Source organism: Leucoraja erinacea, chromosome 9 (assembly GCF_028641065.1).
Source record: "Leucoraja erinacea ecotype New England chromosome 9, Leri_hhj_1, whole genome shotgun sequence".
NCBI lineage: Eukaryota > Metazoa > Chordata > Chondrichthyes > Rajiformes > Rajidae > Leucoraja > Leucoraja erinaceus.
In genome coordinates, this window is record NC_073385.1 from 25,560,769 (window position 1) to 25,581,050 (window position 20,282).

A 20,282-nucleotide genomic window follows, 5' to 3' on the forward strand; every position below is an offset into this window, starting at 1 on the left:
GGAAGAGAGCGAGTTCAGGGAGGCGTAGGCTGTTAATCTTGTTGCATCTTGTGAGCCACAGATGAGGTGCCAGAAGACTGAAGGAAAACTAATGCTGTCTAAAAGATGCAATAGAGATAAACCAGGTAACTGCAGGTCACAAAGTCCTAGATCAATGGTGGGGAAATTATGGAGACCATCCTATGAAATAGGATTTATGTACAGTTGGAAAGGCAGGGTGGATCTGGGATAGTCAGCATGCATTTGTAGAGGGGAAATCCTGCCTTGGAAATGAATGTGAGATGTATGATTTGTAAGTTTGCTAATTTGATTGGGTTTTTTAAGAATGTAATGAGGAAGATTGAGCAGCAGTCACTGGACTTTAATAAGGCAATAGACAAGGTTCCACGTGGTAATGGGGTCCAGAATGTTAAGGCACATGGGATCCAAGACGAGATCGATAATTGGGTTCAAAATTCGCCAGGTAATAAGAGACAAAAGGTAATGGTGGATGGACGAGTTTCCAATCGTATGTCTATGAGCATTGTTGCCCGGACTTTTGTTGTTTGTGATATAAGTATATATTAATAACTTGGAAATGAATGTGAGATGTATGATTTGTAAGTTTGCTGATGAGATGAAAGTTGGTGGTGTCATGGATAGCAATGGAGATTAGCTAAATCTATTCAGGTTAAAGATCAGATGGAAGGTGGGTGGTGTATTGACAGATGGAATTTGATTCTGATGAGTGTGAGACAACGCGTGTCGGGAAGTCAAATAAAAGTAGAACATTTACAATACATGGTAGGTGTGAAAAAATATTGATGAGCAGAGGGACCTGGAGTCAATAGTCCTTGAGTGGCAAATGGGTAGATAAGCAGAAAGGATTTGGGATGCTTGCCTTAATATGTCGAGATATAGAATATAAAAGATGGAACAATATGTTGTAACTTTACTAGAGTAGTAACTTTATTAAATGGAGTAACTTTACTAAATGTAGAGATGTGAGAGAACACGTTTTTTTATTTTACACAGAGAGTGGTTGATATCTGTAACCCGCAGTCAGAGGAGATAGTGGAATTAGATGTAATCACATTTAGACAGGCACTTAAACAAGCAAGGTATAAAATAATATGGATCTAAAGCAGGGAAATAGGATTAGTGCAGACAAAAAGGACATGGTGGGTCGAGGGGCCGTGTCTGTGCTGTAGAGCTCTATGGAAATATGCACAAAGAGCTCTATTCACACACAAAATTATTCAATAGATTCAAGTTTTCTCGTTTTCTCCAAAGATTTGACATGATAAAAGAATGGATCGGCTGGGCTTATATTCACAGATGCAGGAAATATGTTCCCGATGTTGGCGGAGTCCAGAACCAGGCATCACAGTTTAAGTATAAGGAGTAGGCCATTTGGGACCGAGATGAGGTAATACCTTTTCACACAGTGTTGTGAATCTGTGGAATTCTCTGGCACAGAAGGCAGTGGAGGCCAATTCACTGGATTTATTCAAGAGAGAGTTAGATAAAGCTCTTAGGGCTAACAGAATAAAGGGATATGGGGAAAAAGCAGAAACAGGGTACTGATTTTTGATGATCAACCATGATCATATTGAATGGCGGTGCTGTCTCGAAGGGCCGAATGGCCTACTCCTGCTTTCTGTGTTTCTATTTACTGAGTCACAATGGATAAAATCATGTTGGAAATGTAGGATTGCGTGTGTTCCAAGATGAATCTCATATAGATAGGGTGGTAAAGAAAGCTTTTGGTATGCTAGCCTTTATAAATCAGAGCATTGAGTATAGAAGTTGGGATGTAATGTTAAAATTGTACAAGGCATTGGTGAGACCAAATCTGGAGTATGGTGTACAATTTTGGTCGCCCAATTATAGGAAGGATGTCAACAAAATAGAGAGAGTACAGAGGAGATTTACTAGAATGTTGCCTGGGTTTCAACAACTAAGTTACAGAGATAGGTTGAATAAGTTAGGTCTTTATTCTCTGGAGCGCAGAAGGTTAAGGGGGGACCTGATAGAGGTCTTTAAAATGATGAGAGGGATAGACAGAGTTGATGTGGACAAGCTTTTCCCTTTGAGAATAGGGAAGATTCAAACAAGAGGACATGACTTCAGAATTAAGGGACAGAAGTTTAGGGATAATATGAGGGGGAACTTCTTTACGCAGAGAGAGGTGGCGGTGTGGAATGAGCTCCCAGTGGAAGTGGTGGAGGCAGGTTCATTGGTATCATTTAAAAATAAATTGGATAGGCATATGGATGAGAAGGGAATGGAGGGTTATGGTACGAGTGCAGGCAGGTGGGACTAAGGGGAAAAAAATTTGTTCGGCATGGACTTGTAGGGCCGAGATGGCCTGTTTCCGTGCTGTAATTGTTATATGGTTATATGGTTATATGATCTCTCGTCTTCCATAAGTATCAAAGATTAAATTTGATTTTGTAAGAAATGGTCAGTAGCTTACAAGAGCATGAAATGAAGTAAATCAGATGGAGGGCACCTTGGTATGAAAGTGGATGTCTCTGAAGAGAAAGGTAGAACTCATTAGAAACGCACCACAGCATGAAAAGTGTGGAACAACTAAATTAATCCAAAGAGTGATGCAATATTATATGGGACAAAAAATTTGATAGACTGCACAAATCTTTGTAGTTAGTGGCACAATGGTAGAGCTGCTGCCTCATAGCACCAGAGACCTGGGTTTGATCCTGACTACGAGTACCGTCTGTGCGGAGTTTGTATGTTCTCCCCGACACCGCATGGGCTTTCCCCGGGTGTTTCTTCCGACATTCCAAAGAGGTACAGGTTTGTAGGTTAACCGGCTTCTGCAAAACCCATGCCCCAAGTGTGTAAGATGCTAAAGTGGCATAACATAGAGCTAGTGTGAGCGGGTGATCGATGGCCAGCATGGATTCAGAGGGCCGAAGGACCTGTTCCAACACTGTATCTCTAAACAATTAAACTAGTCGGCAGAGGATGCGAAAATTGATGTGAGGGAAGAACAAACAAAATACATGTAATGAATGCACAAAATGACCTGTAAGTTAAGCTCTCTTTCTTCATTGCGAAAGAAATCTTCATTACTTCTTGCAAGTTGAAGTTGGTATATGATGCGTGAAGTTGTGATAAATGATTCGCTGCCTTCCTTCCCACATTCTTACAAGAGCAAAATTAATTAAACACTAATGGAAAGAACAGAGTTTGGGCACATGAATTTGCTTACAGTGCTTACAAGTTAGATTTGTGACTCTCGTGATATATCAGAACTCATTAATATCCTAAATGGTGCCATTGGATAAGCTTCCTGCACACAATGCTGTCATGGATGCTGCAAGTATCTCTAATTACCCAAATCCCATAGGAGAAGTAATCCATGGGAATTGTGCATGGAAGATGTAAAAATAAATGCACTGGTTTCTCAATAAAAAAAACAGGCATGGAAGGGTTGCATTTCAATCCAGCCTCATTCAAACAGTTTACTGGAAACAGAGATAACACTCTGCAGGAGGTTTTGGCTAATGAATGCAGGGTGTAGCTACACAAACCCATTTTATTCACACCAATACTTTTGTTCCCATTATAAACCCATTGCTACATAAAGGACAGATGGCAAGTCATAATGCAAGTCCAAGTCATAATTGCTGCAATAGCAACAAAATAAAAGAACACTATTTGCAAAGCAATTCAGATGCTGACAATCTGGAAACATAATAGAAAATGTTGGAAACACTCAGCAGGTCAGGTAGCATCTGTGAAGACAAAAACTGAGTTAATTCTTCAGGTCGAGACCTTCCATCAACATGGCATGTCTGCTTATTAGTATCTTGAGATAGAAGAAAGAAACAGTGAAAGTCAGGCTTACACTCACCTAAATCTGAGAATAAATGGTTACTGTAAGCTTTCGATTAGACAGGCACATGTTCTCTGCAATTAAACTGGCACTTTACCTTGCTTGGAGCCACTTCGATCAGCACTTGGTCCCGTATTTGGAGTGTACTTTGGATTCCTAGTTGAAGCACTTTGCCGTGTCCAGTCAAAATTATCGATCCGGTCTTGAGTGAACCCACAGATCTTATCATTTTCAAATGCACAGTTGAATTCTCCTGTTAACAGATACATGCACATCTCTAACTATGTTATAATGGGTGCATATAACAAAGTATAGTTGAATACTTGTCCATTCAATTTGCAGCTTCAGTATACCATTAAATACTACTTGAGGGATTTGAAAAAGTTCAAATACAGCAATTAAAAAAAATCTGCTACAGAATCATTTTAACATTTAGAACATCGTTCCCAACATTTGGTGGACCACTGGACGTTATTTGCTCTCATTCCCCGACACAATTTTAATTAATTTTGTTCTTCACAATGTTACACAGCTATAAGCTGCAAAAGAACATGGGAAATAGTTTAAAGAGGGTTCTAGAAAAACAACTCAAAAGTTTAAAAGGAGTGTGAGAATTGCTGCATGGGAACCAGGGCCTTGGTGAGTTGAAAGGGGGTGAATTGAAAATCACAGAATAATGAAAGGCCTGGAAAGAATGTGGAGAGGATGTTTCCATTAGTGGGAGAGTCTAAGACCCAAAGCCATAGTCCCAGAATAAAAGGACGTACCTTTAGGAAGGAGAGGAGAAGGAATTTCTTTAGTGGTGCTTCTGTGGAATTCCTTGCTGTGGAGCCAAGTCAATGAATATTTTTACGGTCGAGATTGATAGATTCTTGATTAGTAAGGGTGTCAGAGGTTATGGGGCGATGGCAGGAGAATGGGGTTGATAAGGATAGATAGATCAGTCATGATTGAATGGCGGAGTAGACTTGGGCCGAATAGCTTAGTTCTGCTCCTAGAATTTATGAACATGGGAACGAGAGATGCCATACTTAAGTGGGAGCGGGTGAACATAAATCATAGTGTGTTTAAAGAGAGCATGGAGAACATCACCTGGTGAACCCAATGCCATGCTGTTGGGGATTTCCAAATGATTGGATTGTGGATTATTGGAGTTGTACTGCAATGATAATCATAAATATAGCTCATAAACAACAAAGCAGCTTTGCTTTGGTGATCATCAATACATATTACTTTAGAGGTTGCTGATTTCATGTGATATATATTTACGTTCTTTATGGACAATGCAGAATTAATTACACAAGGCTTTCGTGAATTGCTGGATTGACACTGACTACACATACATGATCTGAAAGCTGGTGTTAGCACAATAAATTCAGCAGCATATAACGTCTGATATCACCATGTCATGTTTAGAGCTCAACAAGTGATTTTGTATGTTCCAACAGCAAACACAAACTAAACTAAACTTCTCAGAGACACGGCAGTGCAGCAGTTAAATGAATAGATTATCAACCAGATTGATCCAGAGACACAAGTTCAGATGTCGCCATGGCAACCGGTGAATTTAAATTCAAGTATTACATAAATATGGAATTAAAAATAGCTAATCTCAGTAGCTATGAAACAATCGGATTATGATAACAAAACATCTGATTCACTAATGTCTTTCAGTGAAGGGAAATCTGTCATCCTCACACTGTTCTGACCTCAGTAGAATTACAATCCCAGCAACTTGTTTGACTCTTAACTCCTCATTTTGGGGATTTTTTGAGGAGGGAAGACAAAGTCTGCATCACGGGAAGGCATGGAAAATGTCACAAGGAAGGGCCAACTTTAAAAATACTTAGCCAGTAATTGTTCAGTTAATGAATTACATACCTAGAATAATACAGGCAGGAGCAGACCCTTTGGCTCATAATATCTGTGCCGCCTATGATGCTAATTTAACTAATCCCATCTGCCTCCATATCCCTATATTCCCTGCCTGTTCATGTGCCTGTCTAAATGCTTTTGAAACATTGCCATTGCATTCCAGGCTCCTACCAATCTGTGGAAAACATTTTTCTTTCAAATCTTCTTTAAACTCTTCCCTTCTTAACTTAAACTACTACCATCTAGTAGGTGTATTTTTAGCATGGGAAAAGGGCTGTTTATCAAACCCATCCATCCTTGAATACTGTTCTGTTAATGAATATTACGTAAATCTGCTGAAACATAATTCTCATGGTCATCTTGTCTAATATCTAATGTGTCTCAGTGTCAAATGTTCTTTGGTGGTCTTATAATTGACCACCAAAATAACATTTTACTGGGTTAAAGATATCACATAAGTAGATGTTCTTGTTGTTATGGACCCAATTGTTTTGCACATTTTAGTCAGGAGCAGATCCTTTTGAATTCAATGTCTTCTGCATGATCGCTTCAAAGCTAATGATCACCAGTTTCAACAAAGGAAAAGATCATGTTCAAATGATGAAAATAAATCAAAGGTGGTATCCAAACGCCAGAGGCTAATTCTGTTCCTTAACGCAAATCCTTTAGAACACCAGTTTTGTCATCCTTTCATCTATGGGCTCAATGGATATTGTAACTTAAAACATAGTGTCTACCGCGACAAGTTGTACTGCCCAAGAAATTTGAAGGAGCTATGATAGCTATTGTAGGCGCATGTGTCATAATTACATGTAGATAGTTATAAAGCCATATGCTTTTAACAGGCATTTTTCTCTGATGCCAATTTGGGACAGAACTTGAATCAATATGAAGAACTATATTGCATAACTGGCAGCAAATATACATACAAATTTAGCAAAAACATTGTGATATTATTCTGCTATTTATTATACACATATGGTTAACAGTTCTACACCACAATTAAATTATAAAATAGACAATAAACAATAGGTGCTGGAGTAGGCCATTTGGCCCTTCGAGCCAGCACTACCATTCAATGTGATCATGGCTGATCATCCCCAAACAGTACCCCGTTCCTGCCTTCTCCCCATATCCACTGACTCCGCTATTTTCAAGAGCCCTATCTAGCTGAGATTCCCTCTCATCCTTCTAAAATAGATTAAATTAATACAAACATACAAGCCATTTATTATAATATTGTACATTTCCAGGCTCGTTCTGAAAACTTCACTGTTTTATAGCTGAAAGCAAACCTGTGTGTATTTTTAATTGAAAGGGAATTTCATAGATTTTTTCCCCCAAAGTAATCCTGTAGTTTTCCCTCAAAGTACAATGGCGCTAACTACAACAAAGCCTGACCTCTCACAAAAGAATCTTGACTGGGTAGAAGTGCAAGATGCCTAATCATGTGATCAGCCAATTAACACATTGAATGGTGGGTTACACAGAAAAGCTGGAGAAACTCAGCGGGTGCAGCAGCATCTATGGAGCGAAGGAAATAGGCAACGTTTCGGGCCGAAACCCTTCTTCAGACTGATCAGGGGTGGGGGTGGGTGGGGACCTTCGATTCTCCAGCATCTGCAGTTCCCTCTTTAACATTGAATGGTGGTGCTGGCTTGAAGGGCCGAATGGCCTACCCCTGCACCTATTGTCTATTGTCAAGTCCTAATAGGTGATAATGGCTGAACAACAGATTAACAAGTGCTAACTTTCATTTAGACCTATACATAAAAGAGGAAACTCTTCAGAATTTTTCTCTCATATAAGCCTTTCTGTTTGATTCACTGGAAAAATTAACACTGATATTAGTGAGATATAGATTTGTTTTCTCCACATAAATTTTGCATCTAATTACGTGTTGTCCAGGGCCGGCAAGGTGGCACAGGGGTAGAGTTGCTGCATTACAATGCTTACAATGCCAGAGACCCAGGATTGTTCTTAGCTACGGATGTTTGTCTGTATGGAGTTTGTACATTCTCAAGTCAAGTCAAGAGATTTTATTGACATGTGTCCCAGATAGGACAATGAAATTCTTGCTTGCTGCAGCACAACAGAATATAGTAAGCATAAATACAGAACAGTTCAGTGTGTCTATAAAACATAGACCATATATATGTACACATAAAATAAGCAGATAAAGTGCAATAGGCTGTTATAGTTCAGAGTTTGTATGATGGCGAGTTTAATAGCCTGATGGCTGAGGGGAAGCAGCTGTTCATGAACCTGGAAGTACCAGATTTCAGGCTCCTGTACCTCTACCTAATGGCAGCGGAGAGATGATTGTGTGGCCAGGATGGTGTGGGTCCTTGATGATGCTGCCAGCCTTTTTGAGGCAGAGACTACGATAGATCCCTTCGATGGTGGGGAGGTTAGAGCCGATGTGGGACTGGGCAGTGGTCACATCTTTCTGCATTCTTTTCCGCTCCTGGACGTTCAAGTTGCCGAACCAAGCCACGATGCCACCAGTCAGTATGCTCTCTACTGTGCACCTGTAGAAGTCCGAGTTAGTCCTCTTTGACATACCGACTCTCCGTAATCTTCTAAGGAAGTAGAGGAGCTGATGTGCTTTCTTTATGATTGCATCAGTGTGCCGGGACCAGGAAAGATTTTCCGAAATATGCACGCCCAGGAATTTGAAGTTCTTGACCCTTTCTACCATCGTCCCGCTGATATAAACAGGATTGTGGGTCCCAATGCTACCCCTTCCAAAGGCCACAATCAATTCATTGGCTTTGCTGGTGTTGAGAGCCAGGTTATTGTGCTGGCACCATTTGGTCAATCCGTCGACCTCACCTCTATACTCTGACTCGTAACTTGACTCTGACTCATCAGTGATTCGTCCCACAACAGTGGTGTCGTCGGCGAACTTGATCTCCCTGTTATCTGCATGGGTTTTCTCCGAGAACTTTGGTTTCCTCCCACACTCCAAAGTTGCACAGGTTTGTAGATTAATTGGCTTGGTACAAATGTAAAAATAGTGTAGGATAGTATTAATGTGCGGGGATCGCTGGTGGGTGTGGACTCAGTGGGCCAAAGGGCCTGGTTCCACACTGTATCTCTAAACTAAACTAGTGCTGCAATGATTTTAAACAATGATATTGTGCAGCACTAATATCCCAACCACATCTCAATAATGTAGAAAATAATCAGTATATTACATGTACGATGCATGAATAATAGTCAATACAGAATTAAAAAGGAAGTACAGCAGAACAATGAAGAGTTTATAAAAGTCTAAATATTTCCCACGCGAGGATATACCATTCTATTTCACCTTCATAAATAATTACATGATAAAAATGTTCGCAATGTTGGAAACAAACAGGTTAATTATGTTAATATGTCTTTGTTTTAATTATGCCAAAATATAAGTAGACAGCTTTTTACTTTTAAATATATATCCTCATTAGATTTCAAAGGAAGAATGTTCAATTATGTGAACTAAAGAATAATTTCCATTTCAAGTGGATGACGATTTATAATCCATATAAATGAAGTTATAATTAAGCTTAATTTACATAATCCAATTCTATTTATGCATTAAGAACTGGTAGTGCTAATTTAAACTACTTTGTTCAGACCAGTCCATAAAAGTGAGTAATTATATAAATTTTAACAAAAATTATATGGCAACAAAATGCCCATAATTCCTCATTTCCCTATTCCTCATTTCACCCGATATCTGAGATCTGGCCATATTTTAAATCACTTCTTCCATCCAAAATAACACAAACCATTATCTAAGCATTATTTTGTCTCTCCTCCATCAGACATCTCTGTTTTCTTTTCCTCCAGCCTTTTCTATAAATTCCTAATGTATCCCATTCTGGATTTCTATGACATGTTAACTTTTACTCCCTACATAGAGCCACTTTTCATCCTTCATTTTTATGGCAGAAACAGATAGATTCTTGATTAGTACTGGTGTCACGGGTTTTTGGGAGAAGGCAGGAGATTAGGTTTAGGAGGGTGAGATAGTTCAGCCATGATTGAATGGCAGAGTAGATTTGATGGGCCGAATGGCATAATTCTGCTCCTTTCACTTATGACTATAACTTTATGACCTTACTGATTACCATTTTCATCTAAATGTATCCCCAGCCAAGTTGCCCTGAAATGTCTGCCATCGTATGCAACCAATCCTCTCCCCAAGCCCACATCACCATCATGATCAAAGACCAGACCATTGTTTAACACTTGCTCATGACTTTCCCCTTTCCTCTTTCCTTATGCATCCACTCTGGCAAAGAGTTGCCGATTGGAGAAGAACCAGGGTCTGGCCTACCGTGTCCTCAAGGTCGGCTGTGGGTGGAACCCAGTGGCACGGGCGAGGAGAGGGACGTTGGCTGCAGGTTGATCCAGACATCCAAGGAAAGCGATGGCTGGAGGCTTACCTGGATTGGGCAACACTCACAAGACCTACAGCGAGGATTGGACTGAAAATGGTGACAAAACCTGCAGCCTCTTGCATGTGGGCTCAGTGGATTATTTCTGTACACTTTGCTAATTGGGGATTATACTTCGGTGTGGCAATATTTTACTGAACCGTAAGTAGGAAAATAATTTCACTGGTCCAGTGGAATAATGGTCCACATTGGACCACTGTTCACCAAAACTACCATTGGATCATTGTTCACCAAACTCATTTAAATTCATTCTTTCTAGAAGAAAATCATCAGGATTTATACTCACTGTTAATATTTTGCAATTATTGACCTGCTGGATTTTTGTTTTAATGCCTCCATCTCCGTTAATCCACAACTGGTACAAACATCCCAATTTTCCTTAGTTTGAAACTTAATCTTGCATTCAATATAAAAAAAAATGCCGATTTTAGCAGTTCAGTGTTAATCTGTGTAGCCAACATCAAAAGCTGTTTAGATTGCTGCTAAACATATCCACTACTTCAGAGTCAAATGGATGATTGCAGCAATGACAACTTTCACCTTAGTTCACTCACCACTGCACCCTGAAATCCTTGATCATTCCATCTACTGCTGCGAAAATAAATAAATATTCTCAAGCTCGTTTATCTCTAAGATTAAGACCATCTCTTCAATTATCCTATGCTCCATTGAAAGCCTACATCCATCGCCCCTGTTCTTAGGACATTAAACCGTACAGCACAAGAACAGGTCCGTTGGCCCACAATGTCAGTGCCAAACATGACGCCATCTCTTGTCTACCTACACATAAACCATATTTATATAACATATGGAGTTTCCCTGCATACTCATATGCCTACCCAAAAGTCTCTTGAATTCCACTGCCATATCGGCCTCACCATCCTTGGCAGCGTGTTCCAAGCCCTCACCACCAAAAAATTCACCTTCCCTATAATTTCCTAGATTCTATCTACTTCCCTCTTAAATAAAGGACATTAACTACTCTCCAATCCTCTGGGACCTCACCTGTGGGTAGAGAAGAGACAAAGATCTTTGTCAAGGGTCTTGCAATCTCCTTTGTTGCCTCTCTTCAGAACCTGGGATAAATTCCATGAGGTCCTGGGGATTTATCCATTTTAATGCACTTATGGAGCCCCAACACCTTCTTCTTCTTAAACTCAAACTGCCCTTGCATATTAGTAATCTCCACACTGATCTCACTTCCAAGCGCAAATTCCTTTCTTCATCCTTGAGCTGTCCTAACTTCTCCCTGGTTGCCCTCTTGTTTCTAGTATAGGTATGAAAAGCTTTAGGATTTTCTTTAATGCACCTTGCCAAATCCATTTCATGACCCCTTTTGGCCCTTCTAATCACTCGCTTAAGTTCTTTCTTCCTTTCTCTTTCATCAAAGACCCTGTCTGATCTCATTGTGTTGAACCATGCAAGCACTTTCTTTTCTGTTTTGACCAAAATTGCAACTTCTTTGATCATCTAAGTTCCCCTTATTTTACCATTCATATCCCTCCACCTTACTGGAACATGCCGGTTTGAACTTTGAACAACTGCTCTTTAAACAAATCCCAGATATCAGATGTGGAGTTCCCCAATAAAAGTTGCTCGCAGTGTATCCTCCCCCAGCTCTTGCCTAATGAAATTGTAGTTTGCCTTTCTCTAATTCAAGTTCAAGTGAGTTTATTGTCATGTCGCCTTATTATAGGAAGGACGTCAACAAAATAGAGAGAGTACTGAGGAGATTTACTAGAATGTTGCCTGGGTTTCAGCAACTGAGTTACAGAGAAAGGTTGAACAAGTTGGGGCTTTATTCTTTTTTTTAAATTTTATTATTTTATTAGAAGTTAATACAGTACAAAACAGTACAGTGGAACCTAATTTTAGGTGCCAACTATGTCATACCATAATCCATTCCATGTACAACCTCTAGTTTTATGTTATGAGAAGGAAGTAAGAAAGACAAGAAAAAGAAAAAGATAGAAAGGGGAAAAAGTGGAAAAATAGATGGTAGAGAATAAAAAAACGTGAAGTGTGTATATAAAAAATAAAAAAAAATAAAAAGTGGAAAGTAGAAATAGAGGAGAAGGCCCCTTAAAAGAGAATTTTTCAAATCTGTATTCGGAGATGTAGATCTATCCACGTCATGAACTGAAATCAGCAATCTTTACGATACCGCTGCATCACATGATTCCAAAAAGTCGATGAAAGGAGACCAACTCCTTAAGAATTGGTCATATTTATCTATTAGTCGGAGTCTCATTTCTTCAAGGCGTGCTATGTCCATCATATTCCTAATCCACATTTTAACAGTTGGTATGGTTGTATTTTTCCAAAATTTAAGTATCAAATTCTTTCCAATTATTAACCCATAATTTAAAAAAAACATTTTGGTCTTTATTTCAATTGGTATCTTCTCCTATTATTCCAAATATAATCCATTCCGTTTTGGGTTCTATTCTTGACTTGAAAAGTTTTGTAAATATATCAAATATATCACTCCAAAATGTATTCAACTTTGTACATCCTACAAATGAATGTGTTATATTAGCGTTTTGAAACAAACATTTATCGCATCTGGGAGAGACGTTTGGATAAAATTTATTCAACCTCGTTTTTGAATAAGGGCTTTATTCTTTGGAGCGCAGAAGGTTAAGGGGGGACTTGATAGAGGTTTTTAAAATGATGAGAGGGATAGACAGAGTTGACGTGGATAAGCTTTTCCCACTGAGAGTAGGGAAGATTCAAACAAGGGGACATAACTTGAGAATTAAGGGACAGAAGTTTAGGGGTAACATGGGTAACATAGTAGGCATAATGGAGTACCTTCCCTAAAGTTCTAATCTTCTCCCTTTTCAAAACAATTTTCAACCTATTCCTTTTCACCAGAGATGCTGCGTGACCTGCTGAGTTACTTCAGCTTTTTGTAGCTATATTTGGTTCAAACTTCTGGAGTCGTGATTGGCATCCCCAAAATGCTTTTTGACTGAAACACCAGTAACCTGACAAGGCTTATTTGACCTTATAAATTTTGCCATTTCTAAGTCTTTGGCACTGAGCAGGTCACAGTCAATAATGGGAAAGTTAAAATCACTAAGACAACCCTGTTGCTTTAGCGTCTTTCAGTGATTGTTTTATATATCTGTTCCTCTATCTCCCGCTTGCTATTGGAGGGACTATACTAACATCCCATTAGAATGCTTGCACCTTTCTTATTTCTGAGCTTTACCCATATCGCCTCAGCGGACAGAACCTCTAGTATGTCCTCTCTGAGTGACACAATGACTAGACTTGATGGGCTGAAACATCCAATTCTACTCCAATCACATGATCTTATGATTTTATGAATATCATAGTGCTGAGCACTGATCCAGGATCTAAGTTCATCTGGTATCTCCACAATACTTACTGCATTGAAATAAACACACTTCAGCCCAACAGCATCACTATATTCCTTCAACTCTCCCACCCTACCCATCTTTTGAGACTTATCGGCCATAATGTCAACCTTTCCATCATTCTTTCCAATTTCTGATCGACTACTTTGGCTCCCACACCCTGCATCTCTAGTTTAAATCATCCTTGCAAGGATATTGATCTCCCTCCAGTTCAGATTCAACCTGTCCCTCTTTTACACATGATTACTGGCCCAGAGAATATCCCAAAAAGGCCTAAAAATCTGAATCCCTGTCCCCTCGCCAACCCTTGAACCATGCATTCATATCCTATCTTCCCATTCCTATCCTCTCCAGAACACGACTGGGGAATAATGCAGAGATAACTGCCCTTGGATCCTGCTTTTGATCTTCTGCCTAACTCCCCATATTCACAACCCAAAAAGGGACCTCATCCCTTTTCCTACCTATGTCAATCCATAAGTTCCAGGAGCACAATTAGGCCATTCGGCCCATCAAGTCTATTCCTCTGTTTAATAATGGCTGATATATCTTACCCTCTCAGTCCCATTCTCCTGCCTTCTTCCCATACCCCCCTGATAACCTTACTAATCAGGAATATCCACCGTAAAAAATAACCATTGACTTGGCCTCCACAGCACGTGGCAATGAATTCCACAGATTCACTATCCTCTGACTAAAAAAATTCCACCTCATCTCCTTTCTGAAGGTTCGTCCTTTTATTTTGAGGCTACGGCCTCTGGTCCTAGACTCTCCCATTGGTGTAAACAACTTCCCCACATCCACTCTACGCAGGTCATTCGTGCCAACATGTGCAACGAGTTCCGGCTGCTCACCCTTGAGATTGTTCTGCAACTGTGCAGAGACCTCCTTGACCATGGCACCAAGGAGGCAACAAACCATCTTGGAGTTTTGTTTGCTGCCACAGAATCTCTGGTCCATTCCCCTAACTAACGACTCTCCTATCACTACAGCTCCGTCTGACATTTCCCTTCCTGTCTGTGCCTCAGAGCCAGACCCGCCACTGCAGACCGGACCACTGCTGCTGCTGCTGCTCTCACCTGCCCTGACCTCCCCCACAACTGTATCCAAAAGATACCTGCATAGCAAAGTGTGGAGTCATGCATTTTGGTAGTAGGAATAAAGCAAAGACTATTTTCTAAATGGGGCGAGAATTCAGAAATTGGAGGTACAAAGGGATTTGGGAGTGCTGGTGCAGGATTCCACAAAAGTTAATCTGCAAATTGAATTGGTAGGAAGGAAAGCAAATGCAATGCTAGCAATTATTTTGAGAGGACTAGAATACAAAAGCAGGGATATAATGCTGAGGCCTTAAATGGCGCCATATTTGCAGTATTTAGAACATTTTGGGCCCCATATCTGAGGAAGGATGTTTAGGGATGTTTAGGGCCCTGTAGAGGGTCCAGAGGAGGTTTACGAGAATGATCCCAGGAACGAGTGAGTTAATATTTGACGGCACTGGGCATCTACTCGCTGGAGTTTAGAAGGATGAGGGTGTGACCTCATTGAAACTTACCGAATAGTGAAAGGACTGGATAGAGTGGATGTGGAGAGGATGTTTCCACTAGTGGTAGAGTCTAGGACCAGAGGTCATACCCTCAGAATTAGAAGACTAGACTTGGAGTAGACATGATGGACTGAATGACCTAATTCTGCTCCTTTCACATGAACTTATGTGTTGAGGGGAATGGTCACAGGGAACTCCAGCACTCTCTGCCTTCTCCCTTTCCTTGTGGTAACCCATCTATTTCCTGCCTGTACCTTAGGTGCCACCACCTCATTGTAATCCCTATTTATGTTGCTCGCATACCTCAAGGTGTTAGTGACTTGACTTTTGGAAGTCAAAGCAGAGTAGGACCTTCACAGTGAATGGCAGGTCCTGGGGTGTGCTGTAGAACTGAGGGATCTAGGAGTGTAGGTACGTAGTTCCTTGAAAGTGCTATCACAGGTGTCAAGAATGCTTTTGGCACATTGACCCTCATCAGTCATGGTAGTGAGTACAGAATTTGGGATGTTATGTTACAGTTGTACACGACATTGGTGAGGCTGCATTTGGAGTGTTGTGTTCAGTTTTGATCACCTTGCCATAGGAAGGATGTTGTTAAGCTGGAAAGAGTACAGAGGAGACTTACGAGGATGTTGCCAGGATTTGAGGGTTTGAGCTACAGGGAGAGATTGGGCAGATTAGGACTTTATTGCTTGAAGCGAAGGAGGATAAGAGAGTGATCGTCTAGAGGTAGGTACGTACGGTCATGAGGAAAATCAATAGGATGAATGCACGGAGTCCTTTACCCAGGTTTGGGGAATCAAGAATCAGAGTACATGGGTTTAAAGTGAAAAGGGAAAGATTTTCACAGAGTGTGGTGGGTAAATGGAACAAGCTGCTTGAGGAGGTAGTTAAAACCATATACCATATAACCATATAAAATTACAGCACGGACAGGTACATCTCGACCCTTCTAGTCCGTGCCGAACACATATTCTCCCTAGTCCCATATACCTGGGCTCAGACCATAACCCTCCATTCCCTTCCCATCCATATAACTATCCAATTTATTTTTAAATGATAAAAACGAACCTGCCTCCACCACCTTCACTGGAAGCTCATTCCACACAGCCACCACTCTCTGAGTAAAGAAGTTCCCCCTCATGTTACCCCTAAACTTCAGTCCCTTAATTCTCATGTCATGTCCCCTTGTTTGAATCTTCCCTACTCTCAGTGGGAAAAGCTTTTCCACGTCAACTCTGTCTATCCCTCTCATCATTTTAAAAACCTTTATCAAGTCCCGCCTTAACCTTCTGCGCTCCAAAGAATAAAGCCCTAACTTGTTCAAAGTTAAAGCATGTACTATAACAACATTTAAAATACGTTTGGACAGGTACATGGATAGGAAAGATTTAGAGAGATATGGGCCAAATGTTGTCAGGAGGAACCAGTATGCAGTATGTTGGTTCCCATGAGTAAGTTGGCCCAAAGGTCCTGATTACTACCCGTATGACACTGTGACTCCCCTGCTGATTTTTCCAAAATGTTTCCCTTCATTTCAAAATGGCTGTAGTTTTGGGTTTTAGGTGAAGTTTTGAGTTGTGATACTTCTTCGGATTGATTGTGATGAGAAGAGGATGTGAATGCTGGAAGGGAAGCAGGGGCAGACCAAAGCCTAGCATGTGATATGTGGATAGGGGTGTGGGAGGGCTTTGATTGGCAGATAGTTGGACAAAGGTCAGAGATGAAAAGGCAAAAAAAGTGTGATCTTAGGATAGAATAGGTGTGAATGGTAAAGCCTGAGGAAGTGGAAATAATGTAAGTAGAAGGGGACAGGGAGAGGGAGAAGAGGAGAAAACCAGGTGGGGCTTAGGGAAGGGAGGGGGAAAAAGGGGAAGTGGAGGGGGGAAGTTGATGGGGGGGGGGGGGGGGGGGGGGGGTTGTAGGTTTTTGTTACCTAAAATTGGAGATTTGAAATGTTCATACCATAAGGTTATTACCGAAGATAGACACTAAATGCTGAAGTAACTCAGGCAGCATCTGTGGAGAGAAGGAATGAGTGATATTTCAGGTCGAGACCCTTCTTCAGTCTGAAGGCACTGAAAGTGCTGTGAAGTGGCTTGAGATGTTTTTGTATTTTCAGTCTGAAGAAGGGTCGCGACCTGAAACATCACCCATTCCTTCTCTCCAGAGATGCTGCCTGTCCCGCTGAGTTACTCCAGCATTTTGTGTCTACCTTTGGTTTAAACCAGCATCCGCAGTATACCAAAAGGTTGTAAACTACTCAAGCGGAACATAAGGCGCTGTACCTCCAGTTTGTATATGGCCCCTATCTGGTGCTTTTCCAAATCCCACGCCCCATGCACTGCCCCAATGTCCAATATAAAATCATTAATGCATTGATATCACGCTGTGCCTTCTTATGGCTTATCATCCACTTTGAATGATAACTGCTATGAAGTGGCTTGAGATGTTTTCGTATTTTAAAGGCACCATAAAAATGCAAGCGTTTTTATTTATCAGCTACCGAAGATTGTGATTTTGCAATATATTTCATGGTGTATCATATCAATGAATTTAAAATATTAACATAATAACCATGTCCACTTTAGCACAAGAAACCACTAACATTCAATCCACATTCATTGAAACAGTTCACAGCTATAATTCTATAATTCAACCCCCTTATCGCTATAGATCTTCAACAGTGTATTAAACCATTTAAGTGGGTATTAATATGTTGATGTCATCCTTCTCACTGTAAAATGTAACATTTTATTCTAAGTTCATTTAATAACAGTGTCATTATATCTTAATATCTTTCCAACCCTTTGATAAATGTACCTCAGTACAATTAACTGTATAATTTGAATTTAAAATGATTGAATAAGACTGCATGTACTGATACATGGTGGGCATTCAGTATGGTCTACATTAAAGTTAATGAATGCATCAAAAAAACAATTGCTGCAATTTTTTAATCCATCTAAAGAAAATGAGCATTTCTGAAAGTTTGTAATAGCAGTACCACAATATCCTAATTTTCCAATTTCATCTCTATCTGTATATTCCACTACCTCCACGGAGATCTCTTCCTATTGATTATTTATCTCTTTTTTAACTGTATCTTTCTATCCATCTGAACCAACACACCTCTCGATCTCTCACTATCACTCTCTATATCCATTACATTGGCATCGAAATTCTGTACATCCATTCTAATGCATTAAGGATGCAGACCATCTGCTACTTACCTCCTGACCTCATTTGCAGTTAGAAACATAGAAAATAGGTGCAGGAGTAGGCCATTCGGCCCTTCGAGCCTGCACCGCCATTCAATATGATAATTACTGATCATCCAACTCAGTATCCTGTACCTGCCTTCTCTCCATACAGTTGTTCTATGCCACAGTGTGCAATTTGTTTGAGAAGAACTACATCTTGATCAGGTATACCTGTATTGCCTTTGACGTTAATTCTGTTTGATTTTTGCTTTTGGGCCCAAGGAGTCTTCAAAGATCCATTACAGGTGACCTCCCTAAAGTAATGCCAAGGATGCTTTAGCCGCAGCAGAAGCTTGGGTTTCATTTCTGAAAATGCTTAGCTGTAATTAAGCTTCAGCTTCTGTAATTAAGCTGGTTAATATCCGACCAAACTGGGTCTTCTCTGCTATTAATAATGAATTATCACTGACAGGAACACTGCAATTTAGAATTACCAGTACACATTTATTACAAGAGTTAATGTCTATTGTGATTATTAAACTCATCAATATGTTCAGGCAATATACAGGCTTCCTGAGCACATTGGGGTATGAAGCAAGTTTCACTTGCAGAATACATTTGCAGTGTTAGTGTTTTGTGCCTGTGATTTTACTCATAAAAAGTAGCCAATATTTTCAAATTAGCTAAAATTTAGTTCATTAAAAAAGCATCAGATCATGCAGTTGAATACATTTTGCCAATGTTAAAACTGCATGGTGCAATATTCTCTGCATCTGCTGTTTTATACCTACATGAATTATGTTTGTTTAATGTCAACATTTTTTATAGTTCTTTATTTCATAATTTCACCAATTAAAGCACCTCACCCACCAGTAACTTGACTCTTGTGGTTGAGACATGAACCATCTCAACCACAATTATGGCAGCTGTTAGAATTAACAAAAATATATAAAAAGGTATAGAAACATAGAAAATAGGTGCAGGAATAAGCCATTCGGCCCTTCAAGCCATTCAATATGATATGGCAGATCATCCAAAATCAGATTCCCGTTCCTGCTTCCTCCCTATATCCCTTGATTCCGTTAGCCCTAAGAGCTATATCTAATTCTCTCTTGAATACACCCGGTGAATTGGCCTTCTAAGGCAGAGAATTCCACAGATTTGCAACTATCTGGGTGGAAAATGGCCTACCCTTTATTCTTAAACTGTGATGCCTGGTTCTGGACTCCCCTAATATCGGGAAATTTTTTCCTGCATCTATAAACTGGTATTTCAAATGACTCAGCCAATTCATAAACACTTCTGATCTTTGCCTGCAAAGTATGTAGACCAGCGCCATGTACCTATTTACTTTGTCCCATGACACCATCATGGAGATACAGTTCCCAGTCAATTTGCTGGATCAGATGAGGTCCATTGCTAGATATGACAGACTCAACTTCAATGGTAGCACATCTCAAAATAAATTAGGGAGAATTAGAACATAAAACATAGAAGAGTACAACACAGGAACAGAACTTATGGGGGCCACTTTCAGAGACTCGGACCACAAAATACTTTTGTACAGGGTCTGTTAAGGGTCTTATGCTGTTATGGGTCTTGCCATCTATATTACTAAAAGTATGATCTTGACCACTTCCTGTGGTTCTGTATATCGATTTTAGAAAAAACGCTGCCACTTACGGCTGTGATTTTTGGCCATCTTACTCGGAGTCCCCCTCCGCTGCACAGGACAAGATGATTTTTCCCATTCAAAAGAGTTATTAGTGTTTAAAAAATTGAGATTCTCTCTCCTGTCAATCACACCATGAAGGCCACACCCCTTCTGGTGGGAGGGGGAGGGACTATAAAACCCAGAATTGTGGGCGTGGCTCAGTCTCTGCAAGATGGAGGAGGGAGAGGTCACGACTCGCTGTCTTTAGTGGCTTTGCACCCTGCTTGAAATGGTGTGAAACTGCACTTGAATTTGGTGCCCTTGTA

At 40.2% G+C, this 20,282-nt stretch overlaps 1 protein-coding gene across 1 annotated transcript in view; it reads right to left on the reverse strand.

Moving 5' to 3' along the window:
- Window positions 1-20,282, reverse strand: part of mdga2a (MAM domain containing glycosylphosphatidylinositol anchor 2a) — an 845,563-nt gene that overhangs the window by 101,541 nt on the left and 723,740 nt on the right. The window contains exon 13 of the mRNA XM_055640389.1: window positions 3,942-4,097. Within this exon, the coding sequence (XP_055496364.1) occupies window positions 3,942-4,097 (156 nt within the window). The remainder of the gene's footprint in view (window positions 1-3,941; window positions 4,098-20,282) is intronic.